The sequence below is a fragment of the Lampris incognitus genome, chromosome 19, assembly GCF_029633865.1.
Source record: "Lampris incognitus isolate fLamInc1 chromosome 19, fLamInc1.hap2, whole genome shotgun sequence".
NCBI lineage: Eukaryota > Metazoa > Chordata > Actinopteri > Lampriformes > Lampridae > Lampris > Lampris incognitus.
Window position 1 is genome coordinate 22,316,017 of NC_079229.1, and position 21,038 is coordinate 22,337,054.

The 21,038-nt window shown below is 41.5% G+C and overlaps 1 protein-coding gene across 1 annotated transcript in view; it reads left to right on the forward strand.

The window, feature by feature from the left end:
• map3k15 (mitogen-activated protein kinase kinase kinase 15) overlaps nt 1-21,038 on the forward strand; it is a 57,479-nt gene that overhangs the window by 15,009 nt on the left and 21,432 nt on the right. The window contains exons 6-18 of the mRNA XM_056299570.1: nt 280-386; nt 2,185-2,355; nt 2,429-2,541; nt 3,693-3,852; nt 6,180-6,330; nt 7,380-7,487; nt 13,044-13,093; nt 13,385-13,480; nt 13,671-13,758; nt 14,838-14,971; nt 15,390-15,517; nt 16,834-16,964; nt 17,925-18,030. Coding sequence (XP_056155545.1) covers nt 280-386; nt 2,185-2,355; nt 2,429-2,541; nt 3,693-3,852; nt 6,180-6,330; nt 7,380-7,487; nt 13,044-13,093; nt 13,385-13,480; nt 13,671-13,758; nt 14,838-14,971; nt 15,390-15,517; nt 16,834-16,964; nt 17,925-18,030 — 1,543 coding nt within the window. The remainder of the gene's footprint in view (nt 1-279; nt 387-2,184; nt 2,356-2,428; nt 2,542-3,692; nt 3,853-6,179; nt 6,331-7,379; nt 7,488-13,043; nt 13,094-13,384; nt 13,481-13,670; nt 13,759-14,837; nt 14,972-15,389; nt 15,518-16,833; nt 16,965-17,924; nt 18,031-21,038) is intronic.

The following is a 21,038-nucleotide window of genomic DNA, read 5'->3' on the forward strand; positions in this document are numbered from 1 at the left end:
ACACACACACACACACACACACACACACACACACACACACCTGCACAAAGAACTGCCGAGACCACACGTACAAAAACACATGCACACACTCACACTCACATCACATACACACACTCACATAAACACGCATGTACACATAATCACAAACATGCTCCCTCAAACACACACACACAACACACACACATACACACACACACACACACACACACACACACACACACACACACACACACACACACACATACACAAACAGCCATATCATGTTCTTTGACTCCACAGGACTATGATGCTATGGTCAAGCTGGTGCAGACCCTTGAGATGCTACCAACCTGTGACTTAGCTACGCAGCCTATGATCCAGTTCCACTATGCATTCGCCCTCAACAGGTACTCCAAGAACCAGATCCCAGTCCAGATCTGGAAAGAACCAACGTTCCCTTAGTTTCTCAGATAGTTGCGAGGGCTTCAGTTATTTCAACTGGAGAGAGATTAATATTAGAGCCAGGCCATTATTTCTAATTTGTCCTTTTTTCGGTAATATGTTTTATGATATTTTAGAACTGTAATATGTAATTTCTAATTTATCCTTTAAGGATTTACAGGTGTACCTACTACTCAAATGTATCCTGTACAGTACTGTAATTTGTTTAGAGAAAATATTATGTCTAACCTACTTTGGCAGGTTGTGTCCGAGTATAGAGATATGGTAGTGATAATAATTTGACCCCCCCCCAAAAAAACCAAAACAACAACACGCCCCAATATCTACAAGATCTCTGATAGAAAATGTCACACAAAAGAGGTTTCACTATCAGCGAAACTTATTTGTCTGTACATTCTCAAATAATCTAACATACTGTATTTCCCCATTATTGTTGCATTTTCAAGCATGCAGACGTCTCTCAGTCTGTGCAATGAGATCGAAAAAAACTGAATTTTCCCCACCTAAACTCAGACTTGCAGCGATTGTGCCCTTTCATGCCTTTTTTTTTTAAAGAAGACATGCTGTTATGATAACAAGATTATTTTTAGAATAACTATAATTAGCTCATAGGAAACAGGTAGGAGAGAGTTTCACCAGTGATGTTCCAGAAAACAAACGATGGGCCTGTCAAGTCTTCATTTTAGCAGTAACTGTTGTTAAAGAAGGTGACATATTTTTCAAAAAGGGTAGATCAGCTAATACATTTCATTGATGAAGGGGGTTATTTAGAAATCCCAAGTCTTTCTTCAGGCAGGAACACCGTTTTTCAGCCTTTTATTGACTCAAACACACATCCCAAACACACATCCCATTTGTAACGGACTGACTTCCTCTTTTACTTTGTGTATTTCTTAACATTTCCCTGACACACACAGTCATGCAATAGCTCATTTCCGTCGTTTTCATTTGTACAGGATCTGTTGTAACAGAGTTGATTCAGAACGTTGATTATCACCCTGAGTTATGGGGCCTGATGTTTAATGGAAAAGCTCTTGTTCATTTGTGCCTGTATGTGTGTGTGAGCACAGATCCGAGTTCATTTGGTTGATGGAATCTGTGCTAAAACAAATATTAGTCCGTGACCTCATTTCCATGATGAAAACAAGCCAATAACTAAATAAAAACCCAACTTCTGCTCCAACAGGGATTTGGACAAAATGACGGTCAGGCAGGCGTGATCAAGCCTGTTTTAATCAGTCTAATAATCCCAGCAAGGTAGTTTCTAGAATAGAAATGTTTGACTTGATGTAGCGGTCCGACAAAGACAAAAAAGTGTCATTACATTTCATCATAGTTTTTGTTTTCAAAGGTGAATTTTGATTCAGTTATTTCATTTTTGCCATGGAGAAATGGTCGCCGGTTAATATTTGAACGTTTGCATAGTTTTAATCAGGGAAATTGATACCGGCTTGTTCATTTGCACACTATATATGTATCTGTTACTGTAATGGTTCTCTGTCCGGTCCTCAGGTACCCCCATTGCTCCTAGTTTTCTATTCGACCAGGTAGCTAATTACATTCACTTGTTATAAAAGCTTCCTGACTGGAGGCTGAAATAACTGGAGCAAACAGGTGAATATAATGAACTACCTGGCAGAATAGGAAATCAGCAGTACTGGTGGTACCTGAGGACCTGATTGAGAACGTCTGTGTTAATATGTGTGTGTGTGTGTGTGTGTGTGTGTGTGTGTGTGTGTGTAGGAGGAACAGCCCCGGTGACAGGGAACAGGCCCTGGGGGTGATGCTTCAGGTTTTACAGTCTTGTGAGCACCCGGCTCCAGACATGTTCTGTCTGTGTGGACGGATTTACAAAGACATCTTCCTGGACTCTGATTGTAAGGACACCAAGAACAGGGACAATGCTATACAATGGTGAGAGGAAACACACACACACACACACACACCTCTGTCAACCTGCTACAACTGAAGCATCCATTTCCTACAGGTACAGGAAGGGCTTTGAGCTGCAGCCCACGCTTTACTCAGGTATCAACCTCGCTGTGCTCCTCATAGTTGCAGGGCAGCAGTTTGAGAGCTCCATTGAACTGAGGAAAATAGGTAAGCGACACCCTGACCCTTGTCATACTGTGTACATAGTATATGTGAAATGTATGCTGCAAAAGTCCTATGTCAAAATTGAGACAAAATTTAGCATATCCGAGTAAGAAAATCCTAAAAACAAGCAAAATAAACTATCGCAGTAAGATATGTCAACCAGGTAAGATTTCTTGAAATAAGGTAAGACCATGTTTTTTACCTGCGTGACCAAATATCTCAAAACAAGTTGAACTACGTTGATTAGATATTTTATCTTATCTGAAGCATAATTTTTCAAGTTTAATCTGGGAATTATTGGACAAAACCACTTATAGCAGTTCTCAAGAAAAAGCTGTTTTAATTTACTTATAAAAAGCCCTTATTAAAATAAAATAACGAAGATAGCGCCACATAAATATTCTTAAACCGTGATAATTTTACAGAGTCCATTTTTGATGATCAAATGATTCTTTTTTTATTTTTTGGATTTTTTTTCTCCCTAATTGTATCTGGTCAATTACCCCACTCCTCCGAGTCGTTCCAAGTCGCTGCTCCCACCCCCCTGCCAATAATCCGGGGAGGGCTGCAGACTACCACATGTCTCCTCCGATTCATGTGGAGTCGCCAGCTGCTTCTTTTCACCTGACAGTGAGGAGTTTCGCCAGGGGGACGTAGCGCGTGGGAGGATCACGCTATTCCCCCCAGTCCCCCATCCCCCCTGAACAGGTGCCCCAACCGACCAGAGGAGATGCTAGTGCAGCGAACAGGACACATATCTACATCCAGCTTCCCACCCACAGACACAGCCAATTGGGTCTGTAGGGAGACCCGACCAAGCCGGAGGTAACATGGGAATTCAAACTGGCGATACCCGTGTTGGTAGGCAAAGAAATAGACTGCCATGCTACCCAGACGCCCCTTTTTTCTTGGTCTTATATCCCATCTCACCCGTTAATGTATGCTTACTTTACTATGGAGGAGGAACTAAAAAGAAATTTCTACCTATTTTGCATAACGCTGTCATGAGGACCATTTGGTAAATACGTAGTCAGTTGAGAGATGCGAGAGTTTACAACACAAAATATTTTACACTGTTTAACATTCAAAGTAACTTGTTCCGTAGATGTAATGCAGGTCGGCTATTTCATCTCGCTTTGTATTCCTCCTCTCAGGTGTGAGACTCAACAGTCTTTTGGGGCGTAAAGGTTCCCTGGAGAAGATGAATAACTACTGGGATGTCGGTCAGTTCTTCACAGTCAGCATGTTGGCGAATGACATCCCCAAAGCCACACAGGCTGCAGAGAAGCTCTTCAAACTCAAACCACCCCTCTGGTAAACAAATACAAACCATACGACACGTCTGCGATACGGACATTTTTTATTTTTATAGTAGTTTATTTTCAGTACAACTTTCACAGTTTCGTTCTAGTGTGACAAACACCCACTTATATGAAATGATTAGTAACTAGAGGATAAAATTCCCTTGAAAATAATTGCAGTTACCCGTTAAATACAAACCCCAATTCCAATGAAGTTGGGACGTTGTGTAAAACGTAAATAAAAACAGAATACAATGATTTGCAAATCCTTTTCGACCGATATTCAGTTGAATACACTACAAAGACAAGATATTTAATGTTCAAACTGATAAACTATATTGTTTTTTTGCAAATATTCACTCATTTTGAATTTGATGCCTAAAACATGTTCCAAAAAAGCTGGGACAGGGGCATGTTTACCACTGTGTTACATCACCTTTCCTTTTAACAACACTCAATAAGCATTTGGGAATTGAGGACACTAATTGTTGAAGCTTTGTAGGTGGAATTCTTGCCCATTCTTGCTTGATGTACGACTTCAGTTGCTCAACAGTCCGGGGTCTCCGTTGTTGTATTTTGCGCTTCATAATGCACCACACATTTTCAATGGGAGACAGGTCTGGACTGCAGGCAGGCCAGTCTAGTACCCGCACTCTTTTACTACGAAGCCACGCTGCTGTAACATGTGCAGAATGTGGCTTGGCATTGTCTTGCTGAAATAAGCAGGGACGTCCCTGAAAAAGACGTTGTGTGGATGGCAGCATATGTTGCTCCAAAACCTGTATGTACCTTTCAGCATTAATGGTGCCTTCACAGATGTGCAAGCTACCCATGCCATGGGCACTAACACACCCCCATACCATCCCAGATGCAGGCTTTTGAACTTTGTGCTGATAACAATCTGGATGGTCCTTTTCCTCTTTAACCCGGCGGACACAACGTCCATGATTTCCAAAAACAATTTGAAATGTGGACTCGTCAGACCACAGCACACTTTTCCACTTTGCATCAGTCCATCTCAGATGAGCTCGGACCCAGAGAAGCCAGCGGCATTTCTGGATGTTGTTGATATATGGCTTTCGCTTTGCATGGTAGAGTTTTAACTTGCACTTGTAGATGTAGCAACGAACTCTGTTAATCGACGATGGTTTTCCAAAGTGTTCCTGAGCCCACGTGGTAATATCCTTTACAGAATGATGTCGGTTTTTAATGCCGTGCCGCCTGAGGGATCGAAGGTCACGGGCATTCAATGTTGGTTTTCAGCCTTGCCGCTTACGTGTAGAGATTTCTCTGGATTCTCTGAATCTTTTGATGATATTATGGACTGTAGATGATGAAATCCCCAAATTCCTTGCAATTGTACATTGAGAAACGTTGTTCTTAAACTGTTGGACTATTTACTGATGCAGTTGTTCACAAAGTGGTGACCCTCGCCCCATCCTTGCTTGTGAACGACTGAGCCTTTCGGGGATGCTCCTTTTATACCCAATCATGACACTCCCCTGTTTCCAATTAACCTGTTCACCTGTGGAATGTTCCAAACAGGTGTTTTTTGAGTATTCCTCAACTTTCCCAGTCTTTTGTTGCCCCTGTCCCAGCTTCTTTGGAACGTGTTGCAGGCATCAAATTCAAAATGAGTGAATATTTGCAAAAAACAATAAAGGTTATCAGTTTGAACATTAAATATCTTGTCTTTGTATCGTATTCAATTGAATATAGGTTGAAAAGGATTTGCAAATCATTGTATTCTGTTTTTATTCACGTTTTACACAACGTCCCAACTTCATTGGAATTGGGGTTTGTAGTTAGCTGGTTGATATTGTCAGTTACAAGTAAGAGACGTCTCGGAAAATGCAGTCTGGGAATGTTTTTTTAATTTGATTTGATGTATATAAAACATAATATTATGGTCTCAACTGCATCCAAAGAAACTTCTTTCTTCCTCCATTTTCTTTCATACGAGATTGATTTTGGTGGTAAAAGGGCCACATTTAAAGTGGTGCATGGTAACTTTTTTTTTTGCTTTCACATATCATAAATTATTTTAATGACATAATGTGATGGCTGTGGGTGAATAACACAATCACCGTTCAGATTAAATTTAATTAACTATTGAATAACAAGTGTTTCCATCCTCTGAATTATTAATGTGTAGTACAAGAAGGGCTTAGGTACATGGCAACCCTAACAATTCTGAACGGATAGATAAATCATTATTTTCTCAGGGTTGATATCAGATTGTGCTTTCATTTTCTCACCTCCCTTTTCAATATTCTCTCGTTTTTTTTCTCCTCATCCTGCTCCTTTAATGTTTGTTTTTGTTTTTGTTTTGTCCCTCAGGTACTTGCGATCAGTGGTGCAGAACCTGCAGCTGATCCAGAGGTTTAAAAAGCAAACCGTGGAACATTCACCCCAGCGAGAGAGGCTCAACTTCTGGATGGACATCATCGTAGAGGCCACACGGGGCACCACCAATGGCCTGCGGTTCCCGGTAAACATATCAAAATATGCTCTGAGACTACTACTACGACTACTATTACTACTACTACCACCACCACTACTACTACTACTACTACTACCACTACCACCACTACTACTGCTGCTGCTGACACTGCTACCAGTGCCACTACTATGTAATGTTTACACTACTACTACCATTACTAATAATACTGCCACTATTAATACAACTACCATTCCTACTGCTGCAGCTGCTACTACTACTAATACTATGACTACTGCTATTACCACCACCACTATTAGTGTTAACACTACTACTACTGTCAGTATTACCACTACCATCACTATTGCTGTTGCCACTATGGCCACTACTATTAGGATTAGGATTACTACTACAAGGGGGTGTCTGAGTGGCATGGCAGTCTATTCTGTTGCCTACCAACATGGGGATCGCTGTTTCGAATCCCCGTGTTAGCTCCAGCTTGGTTGGGTGTCCCTACAGACACAATTGGCCGTGTCTGCGGGTGAGAAGCCAGATGTGGGTATGTGTCCTGGTTGCTGCACCAGTGCCTCCTCTGGTTAGTCGGGGCACCTGTTTGGGGGCAAGGGGGAACTGCGGGAATAGCGTGATCCTCCCACACCCAAGTCCCCCTGGCGAAACTCCTCACTCTCAGGTGAGAAGAAGCGGCTGGCGACTTCACATGTATCGTAGGAGGCATGTGGTAGTCTGCAGCCCTCCCCGGCTGGGCAGAGGGGGTGGAGCAGCAACCAGGACGGCTTGAAAGAGTGGGGTAATTGGCCAAGAACAATTTGGAGAAAAGGGGGGGAGTCCAAAAAAAAGAAGAAAAAAAAGGATTACTACTACAAGTACTAATACTATTATACTACTGTTATTATTACAACTATTATCACTAAAACAAAACTTCTCATAATCACATGAAGGCAAGCAATTTTTTTAAAATGAATAACAGAAAAAAACCAAGATAAAAGAAGGAGTGAAAGAACAAAAGCGCTGATAAATTAGTAAAAAGGACATTTGAGCTCAGTTATCTTTGTCTATTTCTTTGTCTTTGTCTATTACAGGTGTTAATTCTGGAGCCCACCAAGGTGTATCAGCCCTCCTATGTGTCCATTAACAATGAGGCGGAGGAGAAGAATGTCTCTATCTGGCATGTGTCGCCTGCTGAGACGGTCAGAACAGCACCTCCCTCTACTTCTCTTCTCCTCTGTTCCCTCCATCCCAAGCGGTCTAATCTCTTACCTTCAGCAGTGCTATTTATATTCATTTTATTCGCATTCAGGTGTAACTTTTGTGCAATTTGGGTATTGGGTGAGTGAACGGCAAGGAGTTTTAACTCGGTTTTTTGTTTGCTTGTTTGTTTTTGAATAGTCTTTATTGTTTAAGCAATCTTTCGCATCATCAATACTTCAGTCTATACAATCAAAACAGGAGGGTTGCAGCTTATGATGTAATTACATATATAGAGAGGCATTACAAGAAATTATATTCACATTTAAAAGTTTCTTTATTGTCAATCAAGCGTGGCATCACCATTGATAGAGAGGTCAGCATGTTAACATATTATACGGAGCTGTATCTATTTCAGGAGAAGTAAGGGTGGTGGTCATACTCATGTACATCATATATTTTCACACAGTCTTGGGAGTTTGGCTATAACGGGCCAATTTAACATAAAATGTATCTGTTTTTAGTTGTAATTTTGTAGTTATGCTGTCCATAATATATAATTATTTTACTTTCACCCTCCAATCTTTATTTTTATAGGGTTTTTATTTTTCCAGTTAATAGTTATTAATTTTTTTGCAGTTAGTAGTAGTACCCCAAGAAGATAATTTTGGTTTCTTACAAGGTCATCTGGAACCACACCTAAAATATAGCATGCTGGGTTTAGTGGTAAATCAAATCCCATAATATTTTGAATTTCCATCTGGACATCTTTCAAGTATTTAAGATAATTTAGGGCAGTCCCAAAAAATATGTGTGTGGTCTCCAATAAATCCACACTCCCTCCAGCATAAGTTTGATGCCCCACTATATCTTGCTATTACAGGGGGAGTTTTGAAAAACCTAATTTTGACCTTCCAGTCGACCTCTTTCCATATCTGTTAGTTTGTGTCCAACTCTACAGGTTTCATCTTCAGTTATAATATTCATTTCTAGCTCCCATTGTTCTTTAATGTCAAGAGAGTTACCAATTGATGTCTTGAAGTATCCTATATATATATATATATATATATATATATATATATATATATATATATATATATATATATATATATATATATGTGATATTAAATTATGATATTAAATTATGATGATCGATCATCCGTTTCCATTTCTTCCTGTCTTCTGCATCTTCCTCTGTCACACCAGCCACCCGCATGTCTTCCCTCACCACATCCATAAACCTCCTCTTTGGCCTTCCTCTTTTCCTCTTCCCTGGCAGCTCCATATTCAGCGTCCTTCTCCCAATATACCCAACATCTCTCCTCCACACATGTTCAAGCCATCTCAATCTTGCCTCTCTTGCTTTGTCTCCAAACCGTCCAACCTGAGCTGTCTCTCTAATATAATCATTCCTAATCCTGTCCTTCTTTGTCACTCCCAATGAAAATCTTAGCATCTTCAGCTCAGCCACCTCCAGCTCCGCCTCCTGTCTTTTTGTCAGTGCCACTGTCTCCAAACCATATAACATAGCTGGTCTCACAACCATCTTGTAAACCTGCCCTTTAACTCTTGCTGGTACCCTTCTGTTGCAAATCACTCCTGACACTCTTCTCCACCCACTCCACCCTGCCTGCACTCTCTTCTTCCCCTCTCTTCTGCACTCCCCGTTACTTTGGACAGTTGACCCCAAGTATTTAAACTCATCTGCCTTCGTCACCTCTACTCCTTGCATCCTCACCATTCTGCTCTTCTCCCTCTCATTCACACATATGTATTCCGTCTTGCTCCTACCGACTCTCATTCCTCCTCTCTCCAGTGCATACCTCCGACTCTCCAGGCTCTCCTCAACCTGCACCCTACTCTCGCTACAGATCACAATGTCATCTGCAAACATCATCATCCACGGAGACTCCTGCCTGATCTCGTCTGTCAACCTGTCCATCACCATTGCAAACAAGAAAGGGCTCAGAGCCAATCCTTGATGTAATCCTACCTCCACCTTGAACCCATCTGTCATTCCAACTGCACACCTCACCACTGTCACACTTCCCTCATGCAACTCCTTCTGGCCTTCTCTATACTTCTCAATCAACATTCTCAAAGCAAACATCACATCTGTGGTGCTCTTTCATGGCATGAAACCATACTGCTGCTCGCTAATCATCACCTCTCCTCTTAACCTATCTTCTATTATTCTTTCCCATATCATCATGCTGTGGCTGATCAACTTTATACCTCTGTAGTTGCTGCAGTTGTGCACATCGCCCTTGTTCTTGAAAATCAGTACCAGTATGCTTCTCAGGTATCCTCTCGCTTTCCAAGATTGTTTTAAACAATCTATTTAAAAACCCCACTGCCATCTCTCCTAAACATCTCCATGCCTCCACAGGTATGTCATCAGGACCAACTGCCTTTCCACTCTTCATCCTCTTCATAGCTTCCCTCACTTCCTCCTTGCTAATCCACTGCACTTCCTAATTCACTATCCCCACATCATCCAACCTTCTCTCTCTCTCTCTCTCTCTCTCATTTTCTTCATTCATCAGCCCCTCAAAGTATTCCTTCCACCTTCCCAGTACACTCCTCACTTATCAGCACATTTCCATCTCTATCCTTGATCGCCCTAACTTGCTGCACATTCTTCCCAGCTCGGTCCCTCTGTTTAGCTAATCGGTACAAGTCCTTTTCTCCTTTCTTAGTGTCTAACCTCTCATAGAACTCACCATACGCCTTTGCCTTTGCCTTTGCCACCTCTCTCTTCACGTTACACTGCATCTTCTTTTACTCCTGACTACTTTCTTCATCTCTCTGACTATCCCACTTCTTCTTTGCCAACCTCTTCCTCTGTATAATTTGCTGTACTTCCTCATTCCAACACTAAGTCTCCTTGTCTTCCTTCCTCTGTCCTGATGACACACCAAGTACCTTCCTAGCTGTCTCCCTCACTATTTCTGCAGTACCTGCCCAGCCATACGAGAACTCATTACTACCACCCAGCGCCTGTCTTAACTCCCCCCTGAACTCCACACAACAGTCTCCCTTCTTCTACTTCCACCACCTGATCTTCAGCTCTGCCTTCAATCACTTCCTCTTCTTGGTCTCCAAAATCATCCTACAGACCACCATCCGATGCTGCCTATCTACGTTCTCCCCTGTCACCACCTTGTAGTCTCCAATCCCTTTTAGATCATGCTTTCTAAATAAGATATAGTCCACCTGTGTGCACTTTCCTCCACTCTTGTACGTCACCCTGTGTTCCTCCCTCTTCTTGAAATATGTATTCACCACAACCATTTCCATCCTTTTGGCAAAATCCACCATCTGTCCTACCACATTTCTCTCCTTGACACCATACCTACCCATCACCTCCTCATCACCTCTGTTCCCTTCACCAACATGTCCATTGAAGTCCACTCCAATCACCACTCTCTCCTCCTTGGGTACACTCTCCACCACGTCATCCAACTCACTTCAGAATTCTTCTTTCTCTTCCATCTCACATCCAACTTGTGGGGCATATGCACTGATAACATTCATCAATACACCTTCGATTTCCAGCTTCATACTCATCACTCTATCTGACACTGTCTTCACCTCCAGCACACTCTTGACATACTCTTCAGAATTATCCCTACCCCATTTCTCCTCCCATTTGCACCATAGTAGAAGAGTTTGAACCCACCTCCAATACTCCTGGCCTTACTCCGCTTCCACCTGGTCGCTTGCATATACAGTAGGCCTACCTTTCTTCTTTCCATCATATCAGCCAGCTCTCTCCCTCTACCAGTCAGAGTGCCAACATTCAAAGTTCCGACTCTCACCTCCACACTCCTACCCTTCCTCCTCTCTTGCTGCCTCTGGACATGCCTTACCCCTCTCCTTCTCCTTCACCCAACAGTAGCATAATTTCCACTGGCACCCTGCTGGTTAATAGTACCAGTGGCGGTCGTTGGTAACCCGGGCCTCGACCGATCCGGTATGTAAATCTTACTTATGATCCGCATATTTGATTTGGCAGAGATTTTACGCCAGATGCCCTTCCTGACGCAACCCTCCCCATTTATCCGGGCTTGGGACCGGCACTAAGAATGCACTGGCTTGTGCATCCTCAGTGGCTGGGTTATTGTTCCCTTTACTGTTGATATGAAAAATGCTTCAAGGATTAGATGGTATTTTACATATCTGTTGCCATTCAGAGTGTGTTTGTAAGTAGTGTCTTATTTGTAGGAATCTGTAAAAGTCACTTCTAGTGAGATTAAATTCTTGTTGGAGTTTGTCAAATGATTGTAGGATCTCCCCTTCAAATAGTTGGTCTATAATACACAGGCCTCTGTCATTCCATTTTTTAAAACCCATATTTTTAGCTGGCAATTTAAAACTTTTTTTTTTAGCTATTTTAAGGGCCCTAGAAATAGTTGGGATGTTTAATTGTTTTCGTATGTTTGACCAGACCTTCAAGGTAAACTTGATCCATTCATTTTGTATTTTAATTTTGTTCCATTGTGCTTGGGTTAAAAAGGGCAGCATGCCCAACGGAACATCCGAGTGTGAATTTTGTTCTATATCCACCCAATGTGTTTCCTTATCTTCTGTTATCCATGCTACCAGTGTTCTTAATTGTGCTGCCCAGTCGTAGTGTTTGAGGTTGGGTAAATTAAGACCCCTTTTATGTTTGGTATTCAACAGTGTTTTTAGTGTAATTCTAGGTGTCTTATTTTGCCACATGAATTTAGAGAAAAGCTTGTCCAAGAGTTTGAGTTTAGCTATAGGTACTTCTATCGGTAGATACTGAAATAAAAAAAGAAGTCTAGGCAAAATATTAATTCTAATAGCTTCCACTCTTCCAATCAGGGATAGGGGAAGAATCTCCCATCTTTGGAGGTCTGCTTTTATCTCCCTTATTAACTTTACATAATTTGCATTGAATAGTTTTGGGGTACATGGGGTGATATTAATTCCAACGTATCTAAAACCCCTGTGGGACCAGTGGAATTTAACCCTTTCATCTAGTTGTGTAGGCTGGTCACCTGAGAGCATCATCGCTTCAGATTTTTAGTCATTGGTTTTATAGCCTGATATTTCCCCATAATCCCTTAGGATTTTAAGAAAAGCTGGAACTGTCAATATAGGTTCACCTATATACATCATGATGTCATCAGTAAAATGTGAAATTTTGTGTTCTATGCCTCCATCTTTTATTCCTTTGATATTACCTTCTTGTCTTATAATTTCTGCTAATGGCTCAATGGAAATTGCGAAGAGCAAAGGGCTCAAACAATCTCCTTGCCTGACCCCCCTTTTAATATTAAAGAAGTTAGAACAGCATCCACTTCACTCTCACTGTTGATTTTTAACTCATTGTTTAATGGCACATTATGGTGTTTGCTTAGTTTATAACACTTCTATATGTGCATGTATTTGCTGTTTTTTCTTCATTGACAAAACACTTTGTTTCATTTGTACTTGTAATGTGTTTGACAGGTATGATTATATTTCTTTTATTTGAAAATCCCATAAATATATATTGTGAAAGTGTTGAACTGTCTCTTCTGCTCCAGAAAGGGATCCATGAGTGGAACTTCACTGCAATGTCCATCAAAGGCATCAGGTAGGATTGTATGATTGTATCCAGCAACTAGTACAACATCCTGGGGTTTACCAACACATTGCTGGATTAGTTGCACTACGGTGATCCCGCAAATCACCAAAATAAATGAGGATGTCTGCAGAATTTGCTGTTTACTTGCATGCTAGGGTCCATACTGTTGGTATATTTTATTCCAATCCTCAACAGAAGAATCTCACACACATACACACACTAACTCACAGTCACACACACACACACAAGCAAAGTAACAAAAGCCCTAAAAAACAATGATAAAAAAAACTCTCTCTACAGTATTAGTAAGTTTGATGAGCGCTGCTGTTTCCTATACGTCCATGACAACTCAGACGACTTTCAGATCTACTTCTCTACCGAGGATCAATGTGCTCGGTAAGGACACACACTATTTGTAATTGTGTGTGTGTGTGTGTGTGTGTGCGCGCGCGCATGCGCGCACGGGATGCAAATGTTTGTCTGTATGTGTTATAGTATGTGAGAGTTTATTTAGGTGCATGTCAGTATCATCACAATACTTGGCCAGATACATGACAAAAATGTGCCATGATTTGTGTGTGTGTAGGTTTTGTTCCATGGTGAAAGAGATGATTTCTGATGGTACAGGGAATGCTGTGGAGCTGGAGGGAGAGGGAGAAGGTGACACACTGGAGGTCTGTGTGTGTGTGTGTGTGTGTGTGTGTGTGTGTGTGTGTGTGTGTGTGTGTGTGCATGTGCATAAGTGTGTTAGTGCTCTTGGATGTTGGGTGTTTGTGTGTATAGGTGTGCATATGTGTGTTAGTGTTCTTGGATGTTTGGGTGTGTGTATATTAATTTAGGACATGTAGATTGCAATCTGAAATGAGAAATGAGATCAGAAACCTGAGATATGAGATGATGCCTGCCATTAACAAAACTACCACTTACAGCAAATACCATTGCATTTAAAGTATCATGAGTAATACATGTTCAAGGTTGACAAAACAATAACATTAAAGTGATACTGACATCAAAATCTGAAAATTCCTATTGATAGGCTATGTTCTAAGTTGGAATGTGACCACGGAGAAATTCGGTGGCCAAAACAGCGCGTCTGCGGCCACTCGATAGAGATCTGTGATTGACTGCAGATGGTGTCCAATGACAAATTGTGCCTCTGGATATGTAGACACTAGTCAGTTTGCATGTAGGGTTACACAGCCCTCTATACTACGTATGAGACCTGTGGGTAACTGGATCCAAGTCAAACGTCACTATGCTACCGCTCATGTTTAAAACCCTAAAATAAAAACTTTATATCCACGTACCTGTGTGTTATTGTTGTTTGTAACACATTTTGAGTTATGAAGTCAAAATACTCCCCGAATTGTGATATTAATTGACGTTTATCGGTCAGTTATCCTGTCGGTGGACATGAGCGGTATGAGCAGTAGCGGTAGCGCAGTGACGTTTGACACAGAGTAGCCAATAGCTTTGAATTCATAAAACCACACCTATTTTCGGTTATGATTCAAACTCCCAATGTTAAAAAATGTGTTCAGAAAGGGCATGTCAGTCTCTCTTTAAGGATTCTTCATATTATCATGCTTCATATTGTAATGTATGAAAATTGGAATGAAGAGAAAGTAATGTATAGCATTCACATGAATCAACTCAATAATTCAAATAACTATAGTAGTACTGCTGTTTGAATATTAGCCTCTCTGTCTTTATGCACACTCAATAATCTTGTCTGTGTGTGTGTGTTTTGCAGTATGAATATGACACCAATGAGACCGGGGACAGGGTGGTGCTAGGTCGGGGCACCTATGGAGTGGTGTATGCTGGGAGGGACCTTAGCAATCAAGTCCGCATTGCCATCAAAGAGATTCCTGAGAGAGACAGCAGGTGAGAGAGAGAATGCCTCTATCACCATGTTTTTGTTTGAAAGTGTGAATATATATATATATGCGTGTGTGTGTGTGTGTGTGTGTGGGTGTGTGTGTGTGTGTGGGTGTGTGTGTCTGGAGGGAGGTTGTGACCTAAACACTACAGTGGCAGACATATACACTTTAGGTTGCTGGTTTGAATTCCCAGAGCAACTGAACAGCGTTTCTCTCCTTAACACTTTCTGGGATCTCCACCAACAACTTGTTGCCTGTAACCTCCAAATTTCTTCTGTGGAGCTGCTTATTGTCAACATTGGAGGATGATGGTTATACTGAGCAGGGATCAGGTGTGAACGGGTGAAATGGAGCCCACATGACTAAATGACCAAAATAATCAAAGATAAAAAAATGCTGAGTGCTCTCTCCCTGTTTGTCAGGTATTCCCAGCCCCTCCACGAGGAGATCGCCCTTCACAAATACCTGAAACACAGGAACATCGTCCAATACCTTGGCTCTGTCTCGGAGAACGGCTACATCAAGATCTTCATGGAACAGGTCCCAGGAGGTGTGTGTGTGCGGGAGAGAGCGTGAGAGATGGAAACAGCATTTCCATCCCAGTAGTTAATGCAAATTGTCTTTTGGTTAAAAAAAAAATGCTCGATGGAAATTACAAATACCGAATAAAATCCCCAAAACACACATAAAATAGTGTATGTTCGCTTTAGGCAGATAAACTTTGTATTCAATGAAAAGAAATGCAATAAGTTGCAATGGAAATGCACTTGCAGAGTGAAAAAAATGTAAATGTGAATAGAATTTAATCACATGATCAGCTGTTTATTAAACTGATCTGGTCCATGTTCCTCTTGGGTGTGGAAGTATTGACATGGTATGTAGTCGTTCATGTCATGAGTCATGTCGTAGTTCAAAAACCGAAAAGGCCTTTACTTGGCAATATCGATGAGAATACAAAAATAAGGCAGAACAGACAACACCAGCATGGCAAACTGTTGCATTGATCAAAACTTATGACTAGGCATGGTAAATAGCTGGGAGTAGGGCTAAACATGACAGTAGAAACGTTGCCTAGACATGACAAGAGCGACTTGACAATCTGGCCTAAGGGAAATGAGAGAGCAGGTTTAAATATGGTGCAGTGATTAAGCCTGATAGGGAACAGGCGATGAGAATGAGAGGTGCAGGACAAGGATTAGCCAGAGGGAGGAGGCACAAAGGCATAAATGTGACAAGTATGGACATATGATGTAGGACACGTAGACTTACGTTCAAGGTTTTAATCGCTTAAACAGATCTGATAGAAACGCACCTAAATTTGCATGAATTTGTTTACATTTGGAAAAAGTCATTTGAAAGTTCGACACATGACCAGAGAGAGGGGATTTAAGCATCATGTTATTTCCTTGTAAAAAAAAAAGGAAGTCTAAAAGTGGAGTCTTTTATTTTCTATGGTGATATTTACATTTTTCAAGGACTGTATGCTGATGCAACTTTATTGTCTGGCTCAAAGACAGATACCTCTTAATCGAAACCTTTGCTGTTCTGGGGGTCAAACTTGTGTCCTCTCTGTAATAAGACAGTCACTGTTATAACTAAGCAGCTCTGCCACCCCATGTTTTATTTTGGACTGTACTTTTCTACTTTTTCCCTGTCTGTTGTTTCAGTTATCTCTTTTGTGTTGCCTACACTTGTCCTAACCTTGTTAAACCCCATTTCAAACTCTTTTCTTTGCATTAAGTTGCTATATAGATAATACCAGAAACCAGAAATACTTTATTCATCCCCGAGGGGAAATGAATAAAGTATTTCTGGTTCTGATAATAATATTGACTTGATAATATTGACTTGATTTGACTCATTTAGGAAGCCTGTCAGCGTTGCTGCGCTCTAAGTGGGGTCCACTGAAAGAGGCGACTATCATATTCTACACCAGACAGATCCTGGAGGGCCTTAGATATCTACATGAGAACCAGATAGTCCACAGAGACATCAAGGTAAACTGAATCACATTCATCTAGGTATTAACGTCTACATGAATATGGATGCTTCTTCCCATGAGTTTTGTAGTAAATGTAAAACAAATACATGGTGGGTTGGGAACTTATAATATCAACAGCCTGTAAAAACACTTTTCAGGCATGTTTGACCATAAATGGTAAAGTTGTGAGTGTTTTTATATGGCTGTCCTATTGCTACTAGGGAGCACTATGGTCGTTGCTTTGCTGCATGCCATCACAGAGAAAACCCTACTAGTGTCAATATTAAATACAGAGGAGTAAAAATGTGTCAATTGAAATGAACTATTTTCAGTTATTAGCAAGAATTGTTAATTCATATCGATAACTACCTTTTGTGTTTTTACCAGGGATTTACTTTTCCCTTAAGCTCTCCCTTTCTCTGATACTGTGTCCTAACTGAATGTGATGCAAGCGAGCGCTAGCAGCAAAATCAATTTGATTGCTTTATTTTCTATTGGAATGTCCTAACGGGCTGTGAGCGATGCAGCGCGATGAGGTGCGCCATTTTGAGCTGGACTTTTGTCGGACGCCCTGTTTCCATTTACTTCCTGTGGATCATGTTGAAAAGCACTGTGTCATGGATGAGGAACGTCTCCAATCTGATCTTGAACACGTAGCTGATAGGTACATGGTTTGTTTGATAACAGTTTCAGTGTGGACGGAGAGTGTCCAACGTGACACGATAATCGGACACTTGCATCCAGTTAGGACCCGGTGTTAGCCACTCTCTCCCCTTATCTGTTGCTTTGTCTTTCTGTTTCGCTCCATCTGTCTCTGTCGCGACCCTGAGAGCAGGATAAGCGGTTCGGATAATGGATGGATGGATGGATGTCTCTGTCTCTTTTTTGTTTCTTTTGCCATCTGTTGCTCTTATCCATCTGTCTACTCCATCACTGTCTGTCTGTCTGTCTGTCTGTCTGTCTGTCTGTCTCACAGGGAGACAACGTGCTGGTGAACACCTACAGTGGAGTCCTTAAGATCTCAGACTTTGGTACCTCTAAGCGGCTGGCAGGAGTCAACCCTTGCACAGAGACATTCACTGGTAACTGGTTTGCACTGGGCTTTTCCTAGAAACATGTCACCGGGTGTGTTCTTGCTCAAAAAAATCCCAAATGTAAAAACCTTATTCATTATTTTGCCTGAATACGAAAAGTCACCTCATCCTCCAGTTCCTGAATGTAGTGAATATTTTGTCAGGACTGCACTTAAAAAAAAGCCTCTAGAAATCTCTATGGGTTCCTCACCCAGGACCGTTCAGGCACTAAGATGAAAGACACATTGGCTATGAACACACTGTCGGTTCCTGTCAGTGACTACAGGATTCGGTAACGAGTAAATATCGAGATGTATGGCTTACGTTAGAGAGCAGAGTAAAATGACAAAGCTATCTATGTACAGGGAAAGGCAAAGAGGCTAACCATCAAATCATAAAAAAAAACACCACCAACTGAGGGGTCGCCTTTTCTGTTTCCAAATGTGCTACGTTTAAGGTCTATACTCTAATACGAATACAAGCTAATACTCTCTTTGGACTGTCGACAGGAGCGTCTGTCGTGCTTTACATCACTTAATAACTAGCTGTCCAGTGCAGTTGTGGTATACATTACACAGACTAATATCAGAGGAAATTCTGCCAGAATCCCAGAGCAGTTTTCGTCCTAACAGAGGCACCATGGACATGATTTTTACTGCTCACCAACTCCAAGAAAAAGCCTAGGAACAGAATCAACCATTTTACATGGCCTTCATAGACTTAACCAAAGCTTTTGATTCTGTAAACTGCCAGGCTCTCTGGCTGGTTTTGTCAAAAATAGGCTGCCCTGACAAATATATCAGAGTACTACAACTACTACATGATAATATGTCAGCTAGAGTACTCAGTAATTATGGAGATGAGACAGAGTCCTTCAAAGTCCACACAGGAGTTAAACAAGGCTGTGTCCTTGCCCCAACCCTGTTCTCTGTCTTCATTGCCACCATCCTCCACCTCACGGGTCCCAATCTGCCTCAGGGAGTCAAAATCCTATACAGGACTGATGGGAATCTTTTGAATATTAACAGTTTCAGGACTAAAGCTAAAACCACCACCACATCCATCATAGAGCTGCAAATGCTGATGACAACGCCTTAATGTCCCTCATAGAAGAGGAACTACAGAACATACTTGACGCCTTTGCAAAGGCATACAATTAGCTTGGCCTGTCCATTAACATAACAAAGACCCATATCCTCTACCAACCCCCACCCAACAGAAATATGCCTGCTCTGCCCCCGTCCACCTCTGTAGAAAACACCAGACTCGAAAACATGGAACAGTTCCCATATCTTGGCAGCCTTCTGTCCTCCAAAGCCAGCATTGACATTGAAATACACCATCGTCTCAGTTGTGTCAGCCGGGCCTTCTCAAGATTGAGTAAAAGGGTTTTTGAAAATTTCAACCTTCAGGCCAGAACAAAAATTCTGGTGTACAAAGCAGTGGTGCTGCCCACCCTACTGTATGGGTCTGAAACCTGGACCATATATAGCAAGCATCAGAAGGCACTCGAGGCATACCAACCACAATGCCTCAGGGAGATCCATCCTTAAGATCAGCTGGGAGGATAAGCTCACCAACTTCAGCGTACTCGAGGAGGCCAATATGCCTAGTGTAACTGCCACCATCGCACAACAACAACTGAGATGGACTGGCCATGTCCTTCACATGTCTTACTCTTGCCTCCCAAAACAAGTCCTTTACTCTCAGCTCGTGACAGGACGCCATGCCCCAAGAGTACAAAAGAAGCAATATAAAGATAACGTCAAGGCCCATATCAAAGGGTTTGGCATTTACCTTAACACCTGGGAACAAGCGGCAAAATAGGGAGACCTGGAGACTGACTGTCGGTGAGGGTGCTTGGTGCTACAACCATAACCTCCACTGTGCTGCTGAAAACAAGCGCAGACCCAGAAAGGAGCAAGTTACCAGAAAGGCCCAAAACACATCCTCAACCACTTCTTCACACCCTTGCCCACATTGCCCCAAAATATGCGGTTCCTGGATCGGCCTCTACGCCCACCTGAAGACCCACAAGGACCTAGAAGGAGGACAGTCATACTCGACCCCGAGTGACCGCCGAAAATGATGACACAGACTAACCACAGCTGCACTTAAATTCAGTAGTCAGTACCTGATTTTCTCTGGTAGAGTTGGTGCATTTGCTGAATGTAGTTCTCACTCTTTCATAACTGAACTGTCTGTGAAATTAACAGGATTAAGAACTCCAATAAGAGACAAGTGAGTTATTTAGCTGTATTTTGGTGCATGTAGTCAATGTGAAAAGTATTCGGTAACACCTTGCATTACTGTACATACCAATAATGTGCAATAGTATGCAAATTTTAGTATACGCAATGTTAATATGCAAATTTACTATGTGAAAAGCATGAGTATGAATACTAAATGGGCAAAAATAATAAGTATGGTGCTTTTGGTCGCTAAACGATCAACTCTGTCCCATAATTCTTTGTGCCTATGTCGTTTCCATGGAAACGACTGGCCAGGGGAACATTTTCCAAACACAATAAGAAGGAAAGAAAATTGTGAGTAACACCAGTAGTGCTGGCAAAGTTGAATGTAATTCTTAACAATTTCCCGATGAAACATATTAAGAGCTAAGGCTAAATCAAAATGTGCAAAGCAAAAATGACTCAATTCTTCTAATTCGACAACTTCCTCTGGTGTTACAAAGGGTGAGTTCTGCTTGGATGTGAGTCCATGTGATATAGACCTGGTGTGTCCTGCATTCTAAGTACTGAATATTATGGCCCAATAGTATGCAGTGTAACTTCATATAAGTACGTAGACTGTACTAACAGTGTACTTCCTTCTCAGGACACCCTCCAGTCAGGCAGAGAGGTTTAGTGCATACACGTTTGTCTCATTGCACAAATGGAAAACTGCTGATTCCCCTTAACCAATGCACAAACTATTCTAAAAAAATTTGGTAACACTTTAGTATGGGGAACATAAAAAAACTTAATTACTAGTGAATTAGTAATGATCAAGATGTC